The sequence below is a fragment of the Lissotriton helveticus genome, chromosome 7 (assembly GCF_964261635.1).
Source record: "Lissotriton helveticus chromosome 7, aLisHel1.1, whole genome shotgun sequence".
Classification (NCBI taxonomy): Eukaryota; Metazoa; Chordata; class Amphibia; order Caudata; family Salamandridae; genus Lissotriton; species Lissotriton helveticus.
The window spans coordinates 335267099-335294326 of NC_136068.1; the positions used below are offsets into that span (position 1 = coordinate 335267099).

Here is a 27228-nt window from a genome sequence, read left to right on the forward strand (position 1 = left end):
TTGTACCCCAAGAGTCAGTTAGTAAAGGCCTTTAGTGAGGCACTATACCATATGACATGAGTTTTCATGTATCAAGTAAAGACGAAGTAATGAGAGGCATCATGAAGAAAGAAATCCCTCCAGAGATTGCAGTATTAAGCCTGCCATAAAAAGCACCAAACCCTCATCCTGCTTATCTGATCCCATCCCTCCCACTTTTGCTAAACAACAAGCAAATTCTCTCTCACAAAGGACATTTAGAGACACACAGTGGCAGGCGTTTGTTTTCTAATTATCTCGTCTCTGACCTGTGACAGAGAAGTCATGTGACCCTGAGGTATATATCTTCCTTCTTAGAATGAGTCAGGAGTAGACAAAATAATTTGGGGTAAAGTTCTCATGCAAGTTAGGGGCTTTTGCACAGGTGCACTTTTTTTAGTTTTGTCCTTTATTTATTTCCTTAAGAAAGATGTATGTTTAAACAGTAAGATTATTTTTGTCCGTTGAACACCCCAAATTACGATGATCGTTGAGAATAGCCAAAGAAGATTCCTAAATGTGATCAACATGGAATTTATTTTTATAGTGGTTTCCGTAAATGCGGTTTTCTAAATTCTTAATGGCTGGTCTAAGCGTTTTCGTAAACAAGGGACAAAGTAGGAGGCCTGGCCAGAGTTTGCGGAGTGACCAAAAAACTCTCCATGGAGTTCCGCAAGCGATGGAGTGAGGTAAGTTGCACTGCTGATTTTTAGCTCAAAAGGGTGCATCCTTCTGCCACTTGAGATGTTATACTCGAGTGGCAGCTTCCTCAATGCAAGTGGCAGGTTTCCCAACATGAGCAGTAATGACCTACCGCGACCCCTTGCAATGAGAAATCTCGCCGGGAGATAGTCTAGCATTGGATTTTCCTAGCTCGCTCTTGCTAACTCAATATTGGCGAGCCATGAGAGAGGAAAGAATCTGCTGCACACCAATATGCTGAGTTTTTAGAAGCTCTGCGGTCCATGCGGAGTGCAGAGTTAGAAAAAGTCCACAAACTCCTCAAGGGTAGCAGAGTTTACCGCCCAGGCCTACAAATTAGTCTAATGAACAGAATTGTTTTTTTCATATTGTTTCCCTTGCACAGATCTGAGCCAAGCGAACTAATAGACAAAGACCAGTGTGTTTCTGTGTTTCAGACTTTTGAATGTGATTGGAGAAGCATGTTCCATCCAAATCCTAAATTCTGCATAGAAAAACATTGCTGAGAGTGATTTTTCAAGAGTGACGCATTGTGATGCAACATACCCCACACCTTCTTAGTTTTGAAACTCTGTCTTGAAGGATTATGCCAGTCATGTAGCCAAGAATATATGAGAGTCATCATTAAAGACAAGAGTGATTTAATTTTTAAAACATTTTTGTTTACTGCCAAGGGCCCTTAAATTAAATTAAATTACATAAAATAATGTACAATGTTGACATTCCGAGAGTTTGCACAAGAGCATTTGCAATACAAACATGTTAAACAGTAAGATTTACATTACAAATAGTAAGCAATTTAAAATTCACCATGGCTGTACAGTGACTATTGAACAACTGCTTAATATTGCTCAAGTTATTATGAACTAACATGTCATGGATGATATTGGTGAATGATTTGATGTAGGAGCATCAGACCACGGGGAAGTAGTCCTTCGTTATCATTCGAAGTGATCCTCAGCCATACTCCTGAGATGCGGTTGTCATCCTTCGCCAAATCACAAAAGTCAAATCTTCATGTTTCTCTATGGCTGGTGCAGCTTTACTGTTCAAGGATTTCTAATGGTTCTCTGGATGTCCTCTGGTGGGATATTGTGTTTCAGCAATGAATGTTTATGAGAAAGGGAGATGGTTAGGGATCCAAGGCCAAAGAAATGGTAAGTAGGTTGAAACCTGAAAGTTGAAAAGTACAAGGTCAGATAGGTCAAGTAAGCAATTGCCCATCCTCACAGTCCAGCAAGCAATAGAGGCACCAGGAGCTCATAAAATATATTTTGCTCTGTGTTCAACTTTGGCTTGCAAAGAATTTGAATAACGTTAACCAAGGTGACGGGGGAGTCAGCACTGAAGAGATTGTGACTCTTCAAATACGACAAGAGGTGAGGCAGTTTATGAAAATGTGCTGCCATACAATATTGTACTCCAGCAGGTGCCTCTTGTCTTCTCCAGTGTCACACCCTGTTGTTTTGGAATCATACAGATTATTTTTAACAATGTGAAACAGGCCTGATAAATGTCAGTCCTAGGGGTCGATTACGATCTCGGTCGAAACGGAAGCTTTCCGACCGAGATGGTTGGTTTCACTATTGACCCCCTAAATACAATTTCGGTTGTCGGAAATGAAACTGGATAGTCATTCCAGCTGGCTTCCAACAGGCTCAAGGAGCCCGTCGGCCTGTCGGAGTGTGGCCCGTAATTCATATGGACGCATTTTTATACCGTCCATATTATGATTAGGGTTCCCTGATTTCCGTTTGTCTGATTTTTACAGATAAACACAGACAGAAAACACTGTCTCCCCTGTCTGTATTTATTTTTGAAAGTGGAAAAATACAGATAATTTAGCTACTTTTGAGTGATTCATCATGCTGAGATTAATCACTTTCAGGCCAGTAGCTGTACATAATGACAGCAAGGGGAGCTACAAAACTCAATGATATGTCCTTAAATTACTGCATATCTCAACATGTATATGTGTTATTACACTATTTCTTTAATGTGGGTTTATTATGTTTTTATTTTTTACTGTGTAATGTGCTAAAACCTGACAGGCATTTAAGTATGAGTCCACATTTATCTGTTAAATAAATGCAGAAATACACGAGTTATCACCTCATCTATTTAAACAACACAAATTAAATATGGATAAATACCAATAAGCTGGCCAAAAAATAAATATGGACAAATACAGACGGAAATGTTCAAATAATAAATACCATAAAACCGTGAGACCTAATTATGATGCACGGTTTCCGGGGCAGACTTTCCATGCCGGCTTCCGACATGGAAAGCCTGTTGGAAAGCGTGTTTGGGGGCCTCTAGCAGGGCCCCTTCTGTTGCGGACTCCGGTTGGGGTCCAATGGGGCACGTTGATCCCAGCACTGTGTGGCAGGCACCTTGAGGTGCCTGCCACGTGGTGCAGGGAGCAACACGGCCTCCCATTTCTCTATGGGAGCTTGTGCTACAGCTGATTTATAGCCACAACACATGCTCCCATAGGGAAATGTAAGTATGTGACCGCACCATGTGTGGTTGCATCATAATTAGGCGGTCGGGACTGCCAACTAGAGGTCAGTCGGTCCATGTTTCCATGACAGTGTTGGGCGGACTCAAGGGGGCAGATAACGATGCTTACTCATGGACCCCCCCTTTGCATCTGTACCAAATTTGCAGAATTATTTTGCTCTTCTGTGCAATCACAAAGCATCCATGGAGGAATTACAGCCAAGCTCTTGGTGGCTCTATTCTCACATGATGAATCTCTGAATTGGTAAAGTAGTTCTCTTCTAAAAGGTTTTACACCCAATCTTCCCCAAAATAGAGGTGTTTCTTTTATGATGATGAGTGCTTTGGACAACCCTACCCCGAAATCTCTCCTCCTCCAGCACCAATGGGATGTGATCGCTCAGTCTCGCTAGTTCCATTGTTGGTTACATATTTCCCTAGGCTCTTGAAAACCTATGTATTTCGTTCCTTTTCAACCCTCATAACTGTAATGTAATTTAAAACAGTAACCAAAGGCCATATATTATAAGTGGCTCTGGAATTATGAGACTAAAAAGGGCCGATTGTACTCTTGAACGTCTAGTACAAGGATATCGTGGCACAGTAATACTGTGGACAAAATATCGAGGAACAAAATATTAAAGGGTAAATGCACAAAGGGACATATACATTTGCCATTCTTAACTCCAAATAAATAAAGATATATGTATATGTATTTTGGTACACATATGTTGAATTAGGTACAGAAAATCTTTACATACTTACCTTTTGATATTTTGTCTCTTGATTTTTTTATCAATGATATTAGTGTCCCACAATATTGTTATTCATGAGACACATAGGAAGGCCAAATTATGGAACACAGTGCACATTATGCAGCATAATGTAGTACATTCTGTGACAATACTATTTTGCTGTTTTATAAAATATTAATGCTGTTCTCGCAAAATGTTTTGCCTCTCTAGTACCAGTATAACACATGGGCGATAAATTCAGGTGAGTTGTTAACGTTTGCCACAGAGCAACACCATGTGTAATTTTTGATTCTTCTAAACTAGCAAAACATTTATTTGTAAAAAAACTGTAAACTATGTAGCATAGGGTGGATTGTTTGGCAAGTATAGTAAACCCATTATTGTATGGAAAAAGTGCCTGGAGACCCTCACGGGTGACAAGCAGCTCTCTACAAATCCACCCTACATTTACATTACATTCCAGTGACCCCCATCGATAAGTGATGGTTTGTTGTGTGATCCTTTTAGTCTGATAGTACTCACACTCTCACTCAAATTGACAGGAAAACAGAATCAAAATCTTAACTCACCCTACTTAGAAAGTATGAACTCGCACAACCGGAGAGTGCTTTTCATCATTTTGATCATGTCGTCAAGCTGGTCGATAGAGAGAATGGAAACAAGAAGGCTATTTAGACATGACAACATGTATAACCTTTGACTTATTTTTTTTTAAAAAAAACCAAATTGTGGGCATTGCCAGTAAATGGTTGACCCCAAGGAATAGGAGCTTTTTTCTCCATTGATTAAAGCCAAGGCCAGCCAAATTCTTTGTCTAGTCTAGAAGTGAGGATAGAAAAAGCTAAATTTGCTCCTATTGTGAAAGGGAATTTTTAGCCCATAGATCCTTGCTCGCCCACAAATTGGATCAACCCCAGTGTATTTTGTTTCGCAGAAGAGGTTAGTCTAGTAGTCAGAAGGGTAATTGTTTTAAATAATCTCTTTTTCCTTCAGGAGATAAATTCCACCTCTGTACATTTACACTGTGCACTAAAACCAGCTTTGAAGTTAAGAAATCAGCTCTAGCTCTCTAAGGGAACCAGTGGATGAGAGACGGATTGAGTTGCTACACCATTCATTCCTTGTTAATAACGTAAAGAATTCCTTGTGTTTCTGAGAATGGAGTATAGTTTCCATGGTGAATAATGAAGTGAAGGGGACCCCCTCTGGAAGTTACATTCAAGTCAGGGAGTAGAGGGGAAAGAAAACAAACCAATAGAAAATTACTCCCTCCTGACCTATAGGTACTTTTATCGTAAGAATAGTCTCTCCACCACAGGGCATATACTGACAATATCTACACAAATTGTAATTTTTTTTCTCATTTTACTTTATTTCACAATAGAGAAATTCTTTTTTTCCTTTTTTTAACATCATTTTACACTTATAACATTTATAAAAACATTTATATACTTTTCCATATAAAAACTTTTTTTTGAAAGATATGATTTCACCACAATGAAACAGTGCAAATATATCTGTAATTAATCAGATTCATATTAACACTAGCTCAATAAATGATGCACAAAACAGGTAAAGAGCCGCACGCACACAACACATACATTCTTCCTAAACATCCATTCCTTTACACAAACAAAAAAATATATATATCCTATATCATTGAATCTAATGCCCAATTAATGATCAAAGTCATTAGATTTAAAAAAAGGGGAGATGGTAACGCTTTTTCTGGTAGATACAGTATCTGCCTGTGGATTCCTCACCTTGTGAATATCCCCTTGCGTCAGCAACATTCGGAAATTCTTTTCGTAGCCTCGCGCTGACGTGGACTTGGATGTCATAGAGACACGGCATCGCACGCGACTCCGCTGACGTCACCGACGCCTATAATAGGCCCACGCCGGCGTGATGACATCAGTTCCGCCCTTTTTTCCGTGTCTTCGAGGCACACGGACGGACCAATGACAGTAGAAACGTACATAGTATACACAGTACATGATAGTCAAAGTAACACACACAGTGTGAAGCCAAAGTAAGCAAACATTTGAAATAACAAATTTTCTTCGACCATAAAATAAATACAATGCAGATATTCTGGTATAGAAGAGTGGACAACGGGGAGGCGGGTGGGTCAGTGAGGAATCCACAGGCAGATACTGTATCTACCAGAAAAAGCGTTACCGAAGGTAAGTAACTTGTTCTTCTGATAGATACATCTGCCGTGTGGATTCCTCACCTTGTGAATAGAGTCCCACAGCAGTCTTCACTCCCGGAGGAGGGTGTGCACCCTGCTACACCCGGAAATCCTGGAGGATAGAACGCGCAAAATGGCCGTCCCTCCTCACCTCGGTATCCAGGCAGTAATGCCTCGCAAAAGTGTGGAGGGAGGACCAAGTTGCGGCCTTACAAATATCCTCTACAGGAACACCTCTAGACAAAGCCGAGGTTGAAGACTTAGCTCTTGTAGAATGAGCCCTTATTCCCTCTGGAGGATCCTTACCAGCCAAAGAGTAGCAGATCTTTATACAGAGAATGATCCATCTTGAAATAGTTCTTTTATGAACCGCTCTTCCTTTTTTGCAGCCAGCAAAACCAACGAAGAGCTGGTCATCCACACGACAGTCTTTAGATATGTCCAGGTAAAAGCTCACCGCCCTTCTAGGGTCCAGACGGTGTAACCTCTCCTCCTCCTTGGAAGGGTGTGTTGGAGGATAAAAGGTAGGTAGGGTAATAGATTGACCAAGGTGGAAAGGAGTCACCACCTTAGGGAGAAAAGCAGCCCTGGTCCTAAGAACCATTCGATCAGCATGAATGGTCAAGAAAGGGGGCTTGGAACTAAGAGCCTGAAGCTCACTTACCCTCCTTGCCGAGGTGATGGCAACCAGGAAGACTGTTTTAAAAGTCAAAAGCCTCATAGGACACTTGTGTAAGGGCTCAAAGGGAGCACCCATCAAGTATGTTAAGACAAGATTTAAGTCCCATTGAGGCACAATAAAGGGAGTAGGAGGGAATTTATTAATGAGACCCTTCAAAAATCTTAAAACTACAGGAGAATTGAAAAAAAAACGGCTGGTCCGGCAAACATAGAAACGCGGACAAAGCCGAGAGATAACCCTTGACTGTGGCAACAACAAGTCCTTGCTGCGCCAAAAAGAGAGCAAACTGGAGAACATCAGATAAGTGGGCTTTCAAAGGGTCAACAGATTTCTCTCCACAGCAGGTGACAAATCTAGACCATCTATATGAATAGATGGACTTAGTGGAGTCACGTCTAGCTGAAAGAATGACATCCACCACATCTCGTGGGAGAGAAAAGGAATTCAGGTTGCGCCGTTCAATCTACAGGCATGAAGGTGTAATGTCTGGAGGTGGGGGTGTAGAACCTGCCCCTCCATCTGAGAGAGGAGGTCTGCCCTGTGAGGGAGACGGAGCGGCGGGTGAGAGGAGAGGTGGAGAAGATCTGTATACCACACCCTTCTTGGCCAATCCGGGGCGAGCAATATGACTTGGGCCCGGTCTTGGCGAATCTTCCTCAGAACCGGAGGAATCAAAGGTATGGGAGGAAACGCGTAAAGGAGTTGTCTTCCCCAACTCAACTGAAACGCGTCCCCCAAGGCTCCTTGCATCGAATACTGGAGACTGCAGAATGACAGGCAGTGAGCATTCTCGCGAGTGGCGAACAGGTCCACCTGAGGAGTCCCCCAAGTCCGAAAGACGTGACGAACCACCTCCGGGTGAAGCTTCCACTCGTGGTCGGCCGAAAACTGCCGACTGAGACTGTCTGCACGCACGTTCAGAACTCCGGCCAGATGATTCGCCATCAGACAAATCTGATGGTCCTGAACCCAGGACCAGAGATGCAGAGCCTCTCTGCAGAGACACTGTGACCCCACTCCTCCCTGCTTGTTGATATACCACATCGCGGTCGTGTTGTCCGTCAGGACTTGGACCGACCGACCGTGAAGGGAAGGGAGGAAGGCCTTGAGCGCCAAACGTATCGCTCGCAATTCTAGAAGGTTAATATGAAGCAACCTTTTCTCTGGAGACCAAAGACCCTTGACCTCCAGATCCCCCAGATGAGCACCCCACCCTAGTGTGGATGCATCCGTTATTACTGTGGCCACCGGAGGAGGCAGCTGAAAAGGCTTCCCCTGAGACAGGTTGCCTTCCACACCCCACCAAGACAGATCCGCCACAGCTTCTCTGAAGATCCTCACTGACTCCCTGAGATCTCCGTTGTGTTGATACCACTGCCTGCGGAGGCACCACTGGAGCGCCCTCATGTGTCAGCATGCATGGTTGACCAACAGAATGCAGGAAGCCATCAGACCTAGCAGACGAAGGACCTTCAGGACTGGAACAACCGCTCCATTGTAAAATAAAGGAATCATCTCCTGTATGTCGCGAATCCTTTGAGGAGGAGGGAATGCACGACATACAGTTGTGTCCAGTACAGCACCTATGAACAGGATGCGCTGGGAGGGCACCAGGTGAGACTTGGGTACATTTATCGAAAAACCCAACCTGTACAACAACTGGGTTGTCTCTTGCAGATGTTGGAGCACTCTCTCTGACGACTCTGCTTTGATCAGCCAGTCGTCCAAATAGTGGAATACAGGAATTCCCGACCTTCTGAGATGCGCTGCCACCACCGCCATCACCTTGGTAAAGACTCGAGGCGCAGTAGTAATTCCAAAAGGAAGGACCGCAAACTGATAGTGTTGCGATCCCACCGTAAAACGGAGATTCTTCCTGTGCGACTTCAGGATTGGGATGTGAAAGTACGCATCCTGCAAGTCGAGCGACACCATTCAGTCTTCTTCTAGCAGCGCCTGAAGAACCTGAGCATGGGTGAGCATCTTGAATTTCTCTTGTTTTAGATAGAGATTCAAGATCCTGAGATCCAGAATTGGACGAACTCTGCCATCCTTCTTGGGAATCAGGAAATACCGGGAGTAGCATCCCTGACCCCTTTCCTGCTCTGGGACCACCTCTATCGCACCCTTTCTTAATAGAGTCTGAACCTCCTCCTGCAGGAGTAACAGGTGTTCCTCCGTGCAAAAACCTTGGCAAGGAGGGTAATTGGGAGGGAATTCCCGAAAGGGAAGGGCATACCCATTTTCTACAAGATCGAGAACCCAAAGATCTGATGTAACCGATTCCCAATCCCGTAGAAAATGGATAAGCCGACCCCCCACCGGACCCACATGATCCTGAATGGCGGATCTAGGGCTGCTTTTCTGTGGCTGGAGGGTTGGAGGAGGTGGAGGAGGAAGAGGCCTGACGTCCACGAGGACGCGCTCTTTGCTTTCCCCTGTAAGATCTGTACATTGAATGTTGCTGCTGCTGCTGTTGTTGTTGCTGCTGCTGACCTTGTCGGTAATTCCGAAAGGAAGAGCGACCAAAACCCCTGAATCTCCTGGCCGAAGAACCTCTGATCTGGAGACCTAAAGATTTAGCAGTCGCCCTACTGTCTTTAAATCTCTCCAAGGCCGTATCAGCTTTTTTCCAAAGAGACCAGGGCTCAGATGTAGGTAATAGCAAATTACCGAATGGTAAATACCGAATTTTACCGATTCGGTATTCACTATTCGGTAATTGCTATGTAGGTAAAAAAATCTGTAAAAATACCGAATCTGTAAAATTCGGTAATTACCGATTCTGTAATTACAGAATCGGTATTTACCATTGATTCCTATGGGCCTTAAAGCCCGTAGGATTCAATAGCAAATACCGATTCGGTAATTACAGAATCGGTAAAATTACCGAATTTACAAGGGGGACAGGGTGTCACTTTGACACCCTGTTGCACCCCTGTTTCAGGCTTGTGTGCCATATGACACACAGACATGCCCTTAGGGCATGTCTGTGTGCCACATGGGACAGGTGTACATGCACAGATGTGCATGTACACTAGGTAAGGGCCTGTGGCACTGATTACAGTGCCACCTACATCTTGATTTACAGAATCGGTAAATTTACTGATTCGGTATTTTACCGAATCTGTAAATTTACCGAATCGGTAAATATACCGATTCTGTAAATAAAATGCCCCCTACATGCCAAATCACAAATACCGGTCGGTAACGGCCGAAATCGTCCGTTACCGACCGGTAATAGGCCACCTACATCGGGGCCCAGATCCATCAAACCGCAGATCCAGCAAAGTCGCCTGAACATCTGCCGAAAAGTCTGAGGATTTCAGCCAAGCTGATCTTCTAGTGGCAACCGCAGTGCCCATGATACGTCCACCGAGTCCGCAGTGTCCAGACCACTCTGTATCACTTGGCGAGCCGCTGCATGTGCATCCGAAATTACCTCCTCAAAATCCTTCCTGTTGGCATCAGGAATCTTAGGAGCTAAAGTACACATAGTATCCATAAGGGCATGCACATACCTCCCCATCAGACAAGTGGCATTAGTCGACTTCAACACCATGCTTGCAGAGGAGAAGGTCTTTTTAGCCACCTGATCCTGTTTCTTTGCCTCTTTTTCACCGGGGACCTGAGGAAAGGCGCTCACATTCTTTTTGGAACAGGCTGCTTGTATGACTAGACTCTCTGATGATGGATGAGATGTCAAAAAAGCAGGGTCTTCAGGTGCAACCCTGTACCTTCTCGCCACACTCTTGGATACTGCAGGAGCTGACAGTGGTTTTTTCCACATCTCCAAAATGGGTTCCGTTAAGGCATCATTAAACGGAAGCAATGGTTCTACCACAGAACTAGGCGAATGCAAAACCTCTGTGAGAAGATTGGATTTAAACTCCACTGTTGGCAATGTCAATTGAAGAAGTTCCGCTGCCTTCCTCATCACTACATGATAAGGCTGGACGTCCTTAGAAGGTGTATCAGAGCCTGATGGCAACTCCCACTCCGGAGAGAAATCCAGGCTACCAGCATCAGCCAGTTCCTCAAAACAGTCCTCCTCCAATTCACCTTCCTCCATATCAGGATGCGACTCTATATACCTTCGCTCTTCCAAAAGGCGTTGTGCTTCCCTTCTGGACTTCTCCTTTACATGCCTCGCAGCCGGATCCACCAACGGCTCCGACGGAGCCGGGATCGACGTCGGTATCGAATCCGATGGCCCAGTGGGATGCTCTCGAGGTCGATCTGGAGCGGGCGACGCCGGAACCGGCGTCGACGACCTCGGCAGAGCCAGATATTGCCATGGCGGCGTCGGAGCCGGCATATAGGGCATGAAGGGAGCAGGTGGATAGGAGTGAGGGACTCCTAGATTGAAGGCCAGAGGACCCATGGGACCCGAAGGTGCGCCAGAGGGGTACCACGCCCTTGAAAAGACGCCACACATAGCGTTCAAAAACGCTGATGGGTCCTGGCCTGGGGCTGGAAAGGGTGGCTGGAAACCCCCAGGCTGGTCTTGTGGAGGGTTCGGATTTGGCTCTTCGGCAGGCGCAGAATCCACATCCACCTGAACCTCTTCCTCATCTCGGGCCGGGGACGGCGCCGGAGACGGATTCGAAGCTGGAGTCGGCGACTGTACCCGCGACTCCGAAGGCGAGGCCTCACCTTCAGGATCCGAGACATCCAGCGTAACCACCTTAGAACGTACCTTCTTCGGTGACCTCGACCTCGAGCCCGACTCCTTACCAGAGGGGTACCACGCCCTTGAAAAGACGCCACACATAGCGTTCAAAAACGCTGATGGGTCCTGGCCTGGGGCTGGAAAGGGTGGCTGGAAACCCCCAGGCTGGTCTTGTGGAGGGTTCGGATTTGGCTCTTCGGCAGGCGCAGAATCCACATCCACCTGAACCTCTTCCTCATCTCGGGCCGGGGACGGCGCCGGAGACGGATTCGAAGCTGGAGTCGGCGATTGTACCCGCGACTCCGAAGGCGAGGCCTCACCTTCAGGATCCGAGACATCCAGCGTAACCACCTTAGAACGTACCTTTTCGGTGACCTCGACCTCGAGCCCGACTCCTTACCGGAACGACGTCGGGACTCATGCCTCTTCTTCTTATGCTTCTTCTTCGACTTCGAAGCCTGGTCTGAAGCGGACCTCGAAGACGACTCCTCTCGAGATCTGGATCTTGACTTCGACCTCGACCTCGCCCTTCGAGAACGAGACCTCGAAGATTTTCCTTTCCCAGCCTTCAGCTTTGCTACCAGGAGTTTGGTCTCTCTTTCCCTCAAGGCCTTCGGGTTCATCTTCCGACAAGATGAACATCCATCCACATCGTGATCAGAGCTCAAACACAAAATGCAGTCCTCTTGCGGGTCAGTTATGAACATCATTTTCCCGCACTCCCTGCAGGGCTTGAAGCCGGTCTTCTTTGTCGACATCGTGAAGAGACAAGATACAAAGAAGCAGAAAGCTGTAACAATAAGGCAACAAAGTACCAGTTGGCTACTAAGATTCCCGAAACCGCTAGCGTCGACGACGCGGAAAAAAGGGAACTGATGTCATCACGCCAGCGTGGGCCTATTATAGGCGTCGGTGACGTCAGCGGAGTTTGTGCGATGCCGTGTCTCTATGACGTAGAAGTCCACGTCGGCGCGAGGCTACGAAAAGAATTTCCGAATGTTGCTGACGCAAGGGGATATTCACAAGGTGAGGAATCCACACGGCAGATGTATCTATCAGAATATATCTGCATTCTGATGGCCTTGCTTGGGCAGGGTGGAAGGGAGGGTCTAACACGTCACTTGAATAGGCAGTGTCCTGTCCTCACAAAAAGGACAGATTATCCCTGATGGACAGGACTGAGTTGAAAGGAGAACCTATGCACTTCAGAGGGCTGCTTTGAAGTCACACCCTCACATGAAAAGGCACTTTTGGGTATAAGTACTGGGTCTCTGACCCCCACCCCGAAAATCAGACACTTCTAGATCTTGAACTGAATCTATCAGAAGGACTGTTGTGGTGCTGAAATGACTCATTTTTAGACTGCAAGCTTGAAAGGCCTGCTTCTATCTTGCGTTGCCCTGCTGTCTGCTGCTCTCGGACTCTGCTGAAGGAGAGCTTGACTCTGCCTTACCGCCAAGTGATCTCCAGGGGCTTGTGGCTTGCCTCCTGTTGCTTGAGACTCAGGGATTTCAAAGTCCTTACCCCTGCTCCTGTGCCTGAACTTACTGGAAGTGGTCCGGTTAGAGGCTACACGCAGGTATCGAACGGGTGCCAGGCGTTGCGGGCGGTGTGCCATTTTCGCCTCCACCCCCCTCCAAAGACCTAGTGGATCTTTTATTTATTGTTCATTTTGCACCTTTTTTTACACTGATTTTTAACTTTCAGGTCCTCTGGTCAGGGTGGGCCTTAGCGTGCCCATACCGCCGAGGTACACTCCCCATGGTCCTGACGAATGCCCAGTAAATCACACATCAAGGGCAGAAACATGTTGACCACACTTTAAGTGGAAATAGCCAAACAATTAACTTGGTAGATTCCTAAACACATTGCTTTTAATATGTCAGATTGGACACAGAATAAAGTTTTTATGTGAGACACAATCTGGACATTTTTAAACCCTTTTCACATTTACATAATCTTCACAACTAACCAGCTCCGCAGTAATCCTGGCGTTGTAGCACACCGGGGAGGCATTCGGCTTCTCCCGGTGGGGCCGATGATGAAGCATGTCACCATCCAGGGTGGTGAGTGAGGGCTTCCTATACAAATCTAATAAGACTTGCATACTCATCTTCTCTCCTTTTGTGCTTCTATACATTTATTGATTTACACTCTTTCGTTGTTTGAAGCTTACTGGAAGTGGCCCAGATACTTACAACATGGAATTTAGCGCATCTCCTGTCTGTGTGTAATAGAACCGGTGATCAACACTGTTGCTGGAGTTTAATTGCCACATCACATTTGAACCAGCACTTTGCCTCTAGAGATTAATGCATCGGACAGCGCATCTCTGCCACTGCAGCTTGGTGAGATCGAGGCATCCCCTCGACTGTGTGTCAGAATCTGGTGCGGCACATCACTCAACACCTCTCGACTCAAGCACTCATCTTCCGAACTGACACATCGCCATCACTACGTGGAACAGATCGACCCATCTCACTGTTTGTGACCAGGAAAGGTACTTTGATCACTTGGTCCTGCATGGGTCCTGTAGCTGGCCTGCCCTTCCATGCGGTCAGCCTGAACGTTGACTTTGACCCGGTCCAGCAAGATGTAAAGTAACTTTTTTAATGCTACTTGCTTCTAAGCGCTTCACTGCATGTATTCCTTTAACATTTAATATCTCAACTTCTATACATTGGATTTTTGTCATTGTGGTCTTGTTTTGTTTATAATAGTGTTAGTATTTCTAAACCTGTATGGAGTCTCTTTATATAAGCCTCACTGCTCTGTGCCAAGCTACCAGAGGGTGAACACAGGTTATCTTTTAGTGTGGATCTAGCTTACCCTGACTAGGATTACCGCTTCTGCTTGGACAGGCTGCATTCTTTTGCCAACCAGAAACCCAATTTCTAACACATGAGACCCATAGGAAAGCTGGGACAGGAATATGACCCCGTTGACACGCAAAATTAAGGGAAATATGGTGGGATAGATCTCCCCCCGATCATGATAGAGTATAGAGCCAGTCAAGTCAAGAATAACTTTATTTCAGCTCAGAGAACCATGAAAAGATTTACACATTAATATGATTATAATACAATACATACACAATTCATCATAAAAAGGTAAAATCTCTGTACAGATTTTACTCCTAAGGCTATCTGATCGCAATGGAGTCTCTTATGTAATTAGCTACTGCAATACAGATTTCAGCCGTAGCCAAAGACGGTAAGAACCATCAATACGAGCAAGAGTGAGTATGTCTTAGTAATGGGACCAGAAATCTAGTTCTCTCTGATTTATACAATATGCAAAATAATACAAAGTCCATAGTTCTTTAAACTGAGACATTATAACATGGGCAGAGCATAACCTTGTTTGACCTCCCTCCTTGGCGAGGAAATGCCGGCAACAAAGTGCACAGTACATAAACAGAACCTGGTTAGATAAAATCAGAACTGTAACTTAGTAGAAATAAATAGATAACATTGTGCAGGGGCAGGAAGCAAACAGGGGACTCCAATATTGTCATGCTGGTAACTAATAAGCCTATTGCCCCTGGAACAGTATGCCTTCTTGAAAACTCCTTTGGCATTTCGGGGAATTCCTTCAGGGTTTTCAATAAAGTATTCCAGACCAATCTCATGGTAAATCCGCTCTAAATATTAAAACCATGGAACCTTTAAGACATTGTTTGATTTGTGGGAATCTTTAATACCATCACATGAAAATATTAAATCCTCAGAGGTCCCTATCTTGGCCTATAGAAGAAAAGGGGCACTGCCTATACGGTCTTCCATAAATTCTAGTTAAGTTCTGTATGGCAAAAGAGGTAGGAACACTTTTTGGGAGCATCAGTAATCTTTTCATGAATTTATTTTCGATTCCTACAAACTGTTGGTTTTTAGCGTAGTCCCATACCCCAGCTCCATACCTGGCAATAGAGAAACATTTGGCTATAAAGGGTAATTAGTTCCTTCACAGGCTTGTGCCCCAATGTATGGTTTAAATCTTTTATTAATTTTCAAACAGGAAAAAGGACAAGACCCCCAGCTCCCTAGGGACAATGCAATAAAGACAAAAAGTTGTCCCCAATTTAGAAGCAAAACGGAATAGTGCATCCATCACCCTACTTGTCTGCTGTGCTCTTATGGTTAAAAGAGGTGCCCATCTCAACAGTTTGCTAAAAAGATTGCCCAAGTATGAGAAGTTACTGACCTTTTCTGTGTAATGTGCTAAAATCTGACAGGCATCTAAGTATGTGTTTTTTCCCTTTTACTGCCATATCTTACTATGGCTGTGGTACTGGAGTGATGACTGGGGAGTAGGGTTACTAACGCTTTTTCCACACCCATACCTTCCAACATAGCCCATAATTTATCTCGGTTGACAGTGTCGAAAGCACCAGATAGGTCCCTGAAGGCCATATGGATAGAACTCTTCAAGGACCTTCTGTGCTTATTAATGATTAAAGATGAATTAAGATATTGTTCAGTTGTACCCCGCCCTCTCCTAAAACCATATTGAGTATTGGACAGAATCCAATTTTCTGATGCCCAATCCTTCAAGCGTGCAAGGAGGACTCTGCCCAAAACCTTATATGTGGCATCTATTAACTAAATGGGCCTTTGGCATGCCAGGACACGTTTTGCACCTTTCTTTAAAGATTGAGACCACTGTTGCTTCCTTCCATGATGAGGTTGTATAGCCCTCTTTAAAATGGTGGCATTGCCACAGCTGTTGCATGTTTTGCCGCACTACCTCCAGAAAATCCTTACCCTTTGGTTTACAACCCTACAGTTCAACATCAATAGCTACAAGTAGGGAGGACCGGTGCCATGAATCTCTCATAAGGAGTGCATTCAATCCTTTGTGATGGCGGACTAGGGGCAGTAGACATCAGACTATAATACTGGGCAGCTCAGCTCAGCTGCTGGCGGTTAATGACTGGATCTTTGGGGACCGGGGGGACCCAGCCACGAAACTTAAGCAGACTCCCTTTACCGGGTAAGCACCAGGGTTTTGGCTATATGGGGAGTTTCTCCTGCCCACTATTCCAGCCATTTTAGCCGTTCCAGCCATTCCATTGATTAACTGGAGGTTGCCTACTAGGAAGAAGCTGTTGTGCATGGGTACATGCCCAACGGAAACGGTAGGGCTGCAGGGCACTGAGATAAGTTTGGGATCTGTAAATAGGGAGACATCTGGCAGACATACCATGTGATGTTCTACGACCAACTTGAAGCTAAAGAGGATTTACAGAGATCCCAGTTGTTTATTTACCTACTGTGCGGACATGCACTGGTTAGGCACACGGGCCACATAACAGCGCTCACAAGAGTACAGTCCATTAGAAATCTGACTCATGATGTTAGCTATTGGCAGGAAAGGCAGATCTTGCTTATACAGAATTCTGGTGCTAAATGTCCCAGACCGGCTAAACAAATTGCAGGAAAGATATGAGTCAGACCTGCAGCCCTTGGATGATGACAAATGGATTAAGGTAAACAATGGCAGCCGAAAATGGGTAATATTGCCTCACCTGAGATTAGACCAGGTTAAAGAATATATTAAACCCCTGAGAGGCTATGAAGGATGGGGAGAGACTGCTGCCCTGAATATTTTCGTTATGGACAGGCCAGAAGCTCCTTCATGCATGTGGTATGGAAATGCCAGGTGATTCAGGTGTATTGGATCCTGCTATACCCTAACCTACAAAGGGTATGCCGACTTCTGATAGAACACAATCCCACGTTGGCTATCATGGAAGTATTTCTGGGATGGGATGGGTAAGGGGACAAAAACAGATGATTGGGACCGGTTGTGTTTTTGCTAAACGTCACAAAGCAGGCCATTGGAGATGCAGGCCCCCCAACAATCTCAAAGTAGCCAGAGGGATGGTATAACTGCTCTTTAGCTGCGGAAGCAGAGTACAGATCCGGAGGGTAACCACAAAAGTATGATAGAATCTGGGGACAGTGGAAAGTACAGCACAAAACAGACAGAGCTGGCCACACATAGGAAGTTCTTGGTGGAAAGTGCACAGTTCTCCATGGCACATATCCATCTATAGTGAACCGGATTGGTAGCAGCAGACTTAACTGACGTCTACTTCATGGTATTCCAGAACTAAATGGGATGTTGTGCAATGGGGGCATGGGATGGAGTGCTATGCAGTGATACAGTAGTGTGATCTTAAATGTGTTGAAAACTCAATAAAAAGAATTTGCAAAAAATGAAGAAATTACTATCCAGCTACAGGAAAACTCAACAAGAATTTCCTCTTGCGCAATAACTGCTCTTGAATCAGGGTGAAATTGCAGCAATGAAACTCAACCAATCTGTTCACTTCGCTGTCAAAGCTGACCCTGTAGTTGTGCCAGCTGGACTTTTCCCCAACTTTTAATATTATTGACTGAAGTCCTACAACCTATCATGGGATTTTCATGCTGTCAGAAATCCCTCAATACGGTGAGCTGTATGGCTACCAGGTCAGTGGAGTACATGCTTCCACTGCCCTGCCCAAATGGAGTTCATTATTTGATGGGCTGGCCCATATATCGTTACTCCAATATTTCTGAAGTTCAGATTTGAGAAATATCTATGCATACATACATGCAATACCAGTGTAAAGTGTTAGAGTAACTAGCTAGTGCTGGGACTGCTGTTGTGACTGACATATTCTAAGACACCTTTCTTCCCTCTTTTTTGGTGCTGTTGCATTTCTCTAAACTATTCATCTAATCTGAGCCTTTCATTGTCTTGCTTTTGTTAGGCACTGATCAACTTAATCACCATTGTCATAACCCCAGCCAATGAGCAGAGACCTTCACATATATTAGCTTGCATGATTTTACAATAGGTCTCGAATTTGCACGGTTAGAGCTATAGATGTAAATGACAATGGGCCATATGTATCAAGGCAAAATGGGTTCGCAAACGCTGAAATTCGCAGAATTCCGGCGTTTGCGAATCCATTTTCTCTAAATGGTATGTATGAAACATTTTTGGTGCAAAATAAGGAATCGCTAAATTTGCCATTCCTTATTTTGCGATTGCATTTAAGGAATTGCAAATTTTGCGATTCCTTAAATGCAATGTATCAAGGAGAAAAACATTCCAAAATGCCATTAAGGAATCGCAAATTACCACCAACTTCTAGTTGGTGATAAGTTGCGAATTCTTTAAAAAAAGCATTTTTTTTTATCAAAAGGTGCCATGTGATGCTCATACATGCCCTTAGGGCATGTATGTGCGCCATATGCGCACACATATAATTTTCAGGGGTGCAGCAGGGTGTTCTTGAGACACCCCTGCACCCTTGAAAATATTCACAATTTGCGATTAGCAAATTACGATTCGCAAATTTCCCCTTCATTCCTATGGGACTCCTGGCCCATAGAAATGAATGGGAAATTATTCCTTAATTGCGATTTGCAATTTGCTAATCGCAATTAAGGAATTTTAAGGAATCACTAAAAATAAGCGATTTCCTACATACATACCATTTTGCGATTTCTAAATAGCGATTCCTTAATAAATCGCTATTTAGGAATCGCAAAACGGAATGTTGATACATATGGCCCTATGTCTTTTACTTATGTTTTTTGGTTTGGAGTGTAGTGGATGGATGTGGTGTCCAGTGGAATTATGTTGGTTGTATTCAAGTTGTTAGTTTTGAAATTGTGTGGGGTGGAAGTGTGTGGTGTATTTGTGTAGTGGAATTGCGGTGCATTGTGAATAGATAGGGGTGAGAGCTGCACAAAATAGATAGAAATGGATGATAGAGAGGGATAGGTACTTTGTGCAGGAAATGGTGATTGAATTTGAGATAGAAGAGCAGAAAGAGTATGTGAGAAAGAAGGGGAGAGCAGGCCACAGATGCATAAAAGGGAGCACATGTGTATGCAGAAAACACCTGAAGAATAAGAGGAGAGTGTGGGTTTGAGGGACAGAAATTTGAGATAGAGGAGCAGAAAGTGTATGTGAGAAAGAAGGGGAGAGGAGGCCATAGATGCATAAAGTGGGGGCACATATGTATGCAGGAAAGTAAAACACTTAAAGAATAAGAGGAGAGTATGGGTTTGAGTGACAGAAATTTGTGAAAAGGCATGGTATGGAAACTGTGCTTGAGAACTCAAGTGAACCGTATGAGAGAGGCGGGAAGAGTGCATGATAGAGCGAGAGAGAGTAAGAGAAAGAGAGATAGAGGTACAAGTGGAAGGGCACCAATAATAGGGGGGGAGGCGAGAGGTGGACCAGTGAAGAGCGTGAGGAGGTACAGGAAGGTAGCGGATGTGAGCAGGCAGTATAGAGAGAAGACAGGGAGCGTGAGGGAGGGAGAGATCAGCGGTATTGTAAGATGAGAGGGGTACTGGGAGTCTGAGAGAGAGATGAGAGAGACAGTGGGTGTGTAGGGAAGTGATGACAGGGTTGATGATAGTGCAAGGGAGTGAGTGATGTGTTAGATTGGAATTGTTTGTTGTGGAATTGTATGGCATGGTGTGAAGCTGTGTAGAGGAAATATGTGGCATGGTGTGCTCTGGAATATGTGGATATAACTGAAGAGTGATGATGGTGGCAGCAAATGGGATGCCCATGGGCAGGCTAAAGCCATCCAGTAGATGCAGTATGTCTCAGTTTGAGAGAGCCCATATGCTCCGTCTAGAGCTGAGGCCTAAAAAGCATGACTTTGTCCAGCTGCGTGGTTTACCATCAGAGAGATACCAAATAGCGATGCAATGCTTTGCCTGTACAAGGGCATATGTGTTCTCTTCCATGTTCTCAGAGTGAGACAGAGAGCAAGATTGAATGAGCAAGCAGACATTGTAGTTTATGAATTGGTGGTAGCAGCATTCCCGACAAACAAAATGGCTGTGTGTGTTTTGACCACGGTGTGGGGGCAGTTGACAGATTTGTAGATGCAGAAAATATGGGTGTCACTAAATGTTCAATATGTCATCCTGCCATTGGAAGAATGCCCACGAAGGTAATCCTAGAAAAATCTCATGTACATGCAATTACGGTATAATCAATATAATAACAGAAACATATGTAACAGGTTTCATTGGATCAGATAATGAGTGTAAAATGACTTTGACAGTTACCAAAATGTTTATTGTGTAGTACCTTACAGTTTGCCACTCATTTCCATACACATACTAACCGTTTGACCTACATTTACTTTCTGAGAAAAATAGGCAATGTTCATGTTTTATTGACAAGGCAGTGCACTAAGTGGGAGGCCACTTCAGTGCGGGCCACACTTTGCAGGAAAAGGCCCTACCTGCAGAGCCCAGGTGGGCGATGGAAAGGGATAATTAAATGCTCACACTTTCAATTCCACTGCAGTGTTAGGGGTGCAAGGCCACAGGCGTTAGAATCATAGAATAATGAACAAGACTAGCTTCAAAAGAATTGAAACAAAGATTCCAGCAATTTGCGGCAGCCCCGGCTGCCAGGGCGTGTTAAACAAATTTCCAACATGATACGACTAATGCTGAATTACCATACACATAAAAGTCTACCACAGTTGGCAGCTCATCATGCTCAGAAAGGAAAAAAATGAAATGTAGCAAGTTACTGTTTGTAGCATGCTTCATTAAATAAACCCTGGGCTACGACAAAAGGCCTATGCAGAGCTTCAAGTGGTATGAAAAAACTGGTGGGTCCCTCAAAGGGGTGTGGCAAGAAGATTACGGATGTGGCTTAAAACATGTAAGCTAATAATATGTGCTTCTGTATAGTGTGCCTCCCCACTAGTAGTTTGGAGCTGCTGTCATTAGATAATACAGCAAGTTACATGGCTGATACAACAAGCCCAGGTTGTCAGCTTTGTCAATGGTGTGTATTTCCATTGGCTATATCTGAGGGTGAACATTTCCATGCCCTTTTCAAATAATTTGTTTCCTTTTAAGTCACTTCTCTCTCAATGGGGGCTGGTTATCAAAGGGAGAATTTGAAAAAGTTAGTTTAAATAGGCCATCTTCTGTTTTTCCTGAGTTTAACGCAGGATATCCAAGTAAAGCCCTTGCCTTTCTCTCAAAACTTTTTTTCCTGCACAACTTATTTTTAACAACCTTGGTGTTTAACAAAATATATGCTTCAATACCTCGATTACACACTCAAAGCATTTCTTCCTGCAGAACAGTTGTCATGTAAAAATATATGGTTTACATGTAAAGCCCTTTAGTGCCCTAGGGCCAAGTTTACACTACATAAACTGCCAAAAAAAAAAGAAAGAAAAAAGCATAACGTGACCTTGGTGTGGCCTGGCAAGTCATATGTCCTTTTGTGCTGTTTGGCCGCCATATTGGGTGAGGACACTGAGCAGGCGAGCGGTGCAGTGCTCGGCCCCTCACGACCTCAGCCCATAAAATGGCGCCCTTCTACAGGGAGCGCAGCGGACGGGCGCAGCGGGCACGCCGTCAGCTCGCCGAAGTCGCGCCCAAGTCCAGCCCGTCTGCGCCCGTCCGCGGCCGGACGGGCCCAGGGGCTAGGGATGCTGCCTCTCCTATATACTATTCTCCTTCTGCTCTGAAGTGCCTACATGCCTCTGCCAGTCCTCTTTCTCCCGATACCTGGACTCGCATCTTATCACTCGGCATTTCAGGCACATCATCCCCCCATCTTGTGTCGACACCAGCACCTATCACTCCGGCTTCTACCGAGTCACAAATTCGGGTTTTATATCTAAACACCCGCTCCTTAGTCAAGCACCAAGCTGACATTTTGCACTTACTCATGACGGAAAGTCCCGACGTCCTACTGTTATCATAGACCTGGCTCACTGACGACTCACTCCCCGACATCTTGGCTGCACTACCCCCAGACTACTTTTTGTTAAACTCCAACCGATCAGGGGGCCGCACCGGGGGAGGGGTGGCGGCGGTAATACGCAAGGATTTCAAGATCATTGCCTCCACGACCATGACTCTACCGGAAGTGGACACCCTGGTCCTGAGCCTTGGCACTGGGGTAGGTGCAGTCACTCTCATGGTACTCTACCGTCCCCCTCACTCTATGCCGTCTTTCCCTTCATCTTTCATCGATCAGCTGACCAACATCGCTACCTCCTCCCCCCGTATTGTCATCATTGGTGACTTTAATTACTGGTTCCAGCACGAGGATGCCGGCCCGCATGCTTCCGAACTGTTCGAGGGTCTTTCGAGCCTGAATTTCATTCAGCTAGTCAGGTCTGCCACCCACAAGGGTGGCCACATCCTCGATCATATTTGGTCCCATGGGGTCAAGTCCTCTCGCCCATTAATAACACCTTGTGTGGTCGGATCACTTTCTGATCGACACCACAATTTCGGCGGTTGGCCAGTTCAGGGTCCCCCCGCGGGAGGGTGGCACTGCCCGTAAGTGGAAGGCGGTCGACTCCCCTAAATTGATGGCTCACCTGTCCCAAACTCGTCCATTGTTACTCAATGACGCCGGCACCGACGAGCTTTATGGGCTGGTGACAGACTGGCTTACGACAGCCAGTGACATCTTTGCTCCCCTTACTAAATTCCCCCGATCTCGGCACAGTAACTCCCACAAATGGTTTACTCCCCATCTTAAAACCCTCCACCTAGAACTTCGTCAACTTGAGCGCAAGTGGAGGAGAGATTATTGTCCTTTAAGCAGAGATGCCTATGTAGCCGCCCGCAACAGGTACAAACTCGCCATCCTCGCAGCAAAAAAAGCCTACGCTTCAGGAAAAATTTTATCTGCCCCCTGCCAGTCTAAAGAAATCTTCAAAGTTCTTAATGAATTCACCTCTGATCCCAGGACGCTCCCAACTCAGGCCCCCACTCAGGAAACCTGCAACAATCTTAGCACTTTTTTTATTGAAAAAATTGTATTGATTAAGGACACCATTCCAATTACTTCTCCTGGTGCTGGTTCTGTCTCCCCCCCTCATAACACTTCTTCACTTACACATTTCCATCTTTTAGATCCTACCTCTCTGACCACTCTTGCCACCCGCATTAAGTCTGGATCCCCAAATGATTGCTGTCCCCCGTCCATACTCCGGGACATCTGCCGTTCTCTACCCGACTGCATCCTCTCTCTGCTAAACTCTTCTCTTTCTTCCGGTACGGTGTCTGGCTCCTTCAAGGAGGCCGTGCTGGTGCCCCTTTTGAAGAAGCCAGGGGCTGATCCCGCCGTCCCGGCGAACTACCGACCTATCTCCCTCCTACCTTTCTTTTCTAAAATCCTGGAAGCCCACGTCACTACCTGTCTCTCACAGTTTATCGAGAGTTCCAACTTTCTCGAGGCTAACCAGGCCGGCTTCAGACCCGGCCACTCTACGGAGACAGTGATCTTGGCCGTGCTGGATGCCCTGAGAGACGGTGTCGACAAAGGTACCCCCCAAGCCTTGGTATTATTAGATCTGTCAGCCGCCTTCGACACGGTGGATCATAACATCCTCCTCCACCGTGTCGAGCAGGCTGGCATCCAGGGCCTGGCTTTGGCCTGGGTCAAATCTTTTCTGACCGGCAGGTCTCAGACCCTCAGTCTGGGCACTTTCAGGGCTCCTGGGGAGCACTTGCCTTGCGGGGTCCCCCAGGGCTCTTCTTTATCCCCTCTTCTCTTCAATCTTTATCTTCGCCCCCTTCTTTTTTCTTTGAGGCAGTGGGATGTCACCGTGTTTAATTACGCGGACGACCTGCAACTCATCTTTTCTCTCAACTCCCCTTCTGCTATCCCCAACTTTCAGGCAGTCATGTCCCACATTCTCCAGTGGATGGGCCACAACCAGCTAAAGTTGAACCCCGGGAAGACGGAGCTCCTCCTTCCTGGTAGGAGCGCCACCTTCTGGGGGCCACAATTTTGGCCGGCGGAACTTGGTCCTTCTCCCACTCCTGTGGCCTCGGTGAAGAGTTTGGGGGTCACAATTGACTCCGGTCTATCCCTTGGGCCGCAGGTGGGCACGGTGGTCTCATCCTGTATCTACCAACTGCGCAGGATCAGGAAAGTGGCATACCTCCTTACACCTGATGCCCTCCTGCAGGTCATCATGGCCCTCGTCCTCTCCCGCTTAGATTTTTCCAACGCGATCTATCATGGCCTGTCTAAAACATCGGTGGCTAGACTGCAAGTGGTCCAAAATCAAGCGGCGAGACTGGCCTTAGGGATCCCGAAGTGGCAATCTGCCAGGCCCCTCTTGCCAAACTTCACTGGCTCCCTGTCGCCTCCAGGGCGGCCTTCAAGATCGGCTGCCTCATCTTCAAGGCGTTAGCTGGGCCTTGCCCGCCTTTGTGAAATCTCTCATTAGATCTTACTGCCCATCTCGCGACTTGAGATCCTCTCATCTTCATCTTTTGACTGTCCCCTCTTACAAGCTCTGTAGATCTGGAGGACGGAGATTTGCATACCTGGCCCCCAAGCTTTGGAACTCTTTTCCTTTCCCTCTCAGAACTTCTAATTCTTTGACTCTCTTCCGTAAATCTTTAAAAACTTGGCTCTTCCCCCAATCTGGTTAGTCCCTCTGTCCCTCCCACTTCCTACCAGCGCCAGGAAACCCATGGTGTCAGTGCGCTCTACAAGCACCCCTTACAATACAACAACAGCATGTAAGCATAATCGTTGCCTTAATTGCAGAAGTATACAAGCACATGAAGGGCAGAAACCTTCCCTAGTAGAGGACAATGACAGTTAATGTCATTTGTAGTGAACACTGTAATAATGTACTCTGCATTATATTGCTGTTCTGCAGAGTATGTTGCAATGGTAAAAGACCCATGCTTCCCTGTAGCAAGGAACTTCCCCTAAGCAGCGGGATCAGAGCAGACATTCCAGCAAAAAATAGGAATCAGAAAAAACTGAGGTTTCTGCCTGGAGGGTGCGGGCAAAAATGGAGACCCCGTTAAGGACCCGTCCCAGCACTTGCTTTTTAGAACTGCTGGTGCACCAGCAAGAACCAGCCCACTTAAAGCCCTCGGCCTATGTGATATCTATTTGTGCCTGGGTTGTTAAAAACATTATCTGCAAGATGTGCGGTAATGCTATGAAACTACAAAAATGCAGTTACAGGAGCTATAAATGAAAACATACATTATTATTATTACGGTGTTCAGGCTGTTAAACATGAACATGTGTGCAGAGTCCGAAGGAGGAGAGCAGAAAGAAAGTATACGAATAAACTGAATGTTTCTGCTGGGTGAGAACGAAACCTGCAGAGAAGACTGCAGCCCTATGCAGCGTGTACCCCATGTTTTCACATCTTGCTTGGTCCCATCTATGATCTTACTGCCAGGTCCTATAGGCAGGCTTGCTTCCAATGTGATCTGACTGAGCGCTCCTATTTGATTTTCACAACTTAGAAGCGGTGTTTTAGCCAACACAGCATTGGGCATTGTCAGAATTATGCTCTCACTACAGAAAAACAGCTTTTTAGACGACTGGCATTGTGCTGTTGAAATTCCAATTTCTTTGCGATACCCCTTAGATCAATGAAGCAGCTGCCATAAAGGGGCACCTGCTGAACAACGGAAACACCACAAATGGAAAACAAACCTGAGCCAATAATGTGTTGAGATAAAAGCACAAGATAGCAATAAAAAAACAAGTATTTCCAAGATCAACGAGAGAGTGCGCCTGTAACCACCGTGCACAGTAGTTCTAACCAATGGAAAAAGTATTCCCAAAATGAGTACCTAAAATGGCCACTGTGTTAACAGATAAGTAATTGGCTGGTGCTTTTAGGGGGGGGTTCAATACAGGAAGAGGCATGATGTATTCATGCCACGGACGAATGGAGTGACGATTGGGGCAGCTAAAGGGAAGCCTATGGGAAGGCTGGTTAGAGCAGCGCACACGCGCTGTCTAGAGCAAAGACATATGAAGTAACCACTTTTGTAAGTTAAGAGCTTTGCCAGAAAGCGGATCTTTAACCTGTCGGAAAAAGTAATTTCATCCATCTAGTGACGACTTCATTCAGCTTCTGGGCACTGCTAAACTTCAAACGAAAACCTAAATTTCAGATATCGATCCATCACACTTAATATAATTTATAAACTTATACAGCTTATTTGTATTTCATTTAAAGGGTGCAGCTCATAGGTTTCATGCCTTAACAAACACATATTTTGTCATAGCTATTGGCGCATTTATTGGAGTGCAGCTTCCACTTGCCCTGGTACGCAATGTACTGTGAAATAAGTGAGGGATGTGTAATGGCTGTTGGTTATGATAAAGTTCAAACACAATTCTTTTTCTGTGCTATACAATTGTGGTGGCACAGGCAACATAAATTATTCACTCAAAGTTGAATTATGGTGTCAAAGAACTTTTGGGCAGCACTACCTCGTGCACCTGTCTGCTCAAAAGACACTTGTCCCCTGACAGTGGTATTTAGGTTAAAATTTAGAAATTAAATATAGAGGAAAAAAATACAAAAAGAAAAGTGAGAAACTGATATTCTTGTTGTAAGGTACACAAATCCAAAATCCTATGTCTAACCATAATGCTATCACTATCACTTGCCCATTACTATTATGTACTATAACCGAAACCCAAACCCCCTAACACTAGAAGGATAATATACCCACCACTTTTCACAGACCTGAACCTAGTTCATTCTAGCAAAGTATGCTGAACAAAATTCTTTACCCTAACCCTGTATCATGCCCATACTTCATCTCTAGCCATAAAGTTATCCCTAAGACTAACATTAATCAAGAACTCTTCTGTAACTGGCACAATATACGCAACCTGAAGT

At 45.3% G+C, this 27228-nt stretch overlaps 1 protein-coding gene across 1 annotated transcript in view; it reads right to left on the reverse strand.

Moving 5' to 3' along the window:
• Positions 1-1228: 1228 nt before the first annotated feature.
• The window catches only part of LOC144766757 (maestro heat-like repeat-containing protein family member 1), a 73901-nt gene continuing 47901 nt past the window's right edge, over positions 1229-27228 (reverse strand). The window contains exons 16-17 of the mRNA XM_078650505.1: positions 4550-4616; positions 1229-1893 (exon numbers count right to left, since the gene is read on the reverse strand). Of these exons, the coding sequence (XP_078506631.1) occupies positions 4551-4616 (66 nt within the window). The 3' untranslated portion in view covers positions 1229-1893; position 4550. The remainder of the gene's footprint in view (positions 1894-4549; positions 4617-27228) is intronic.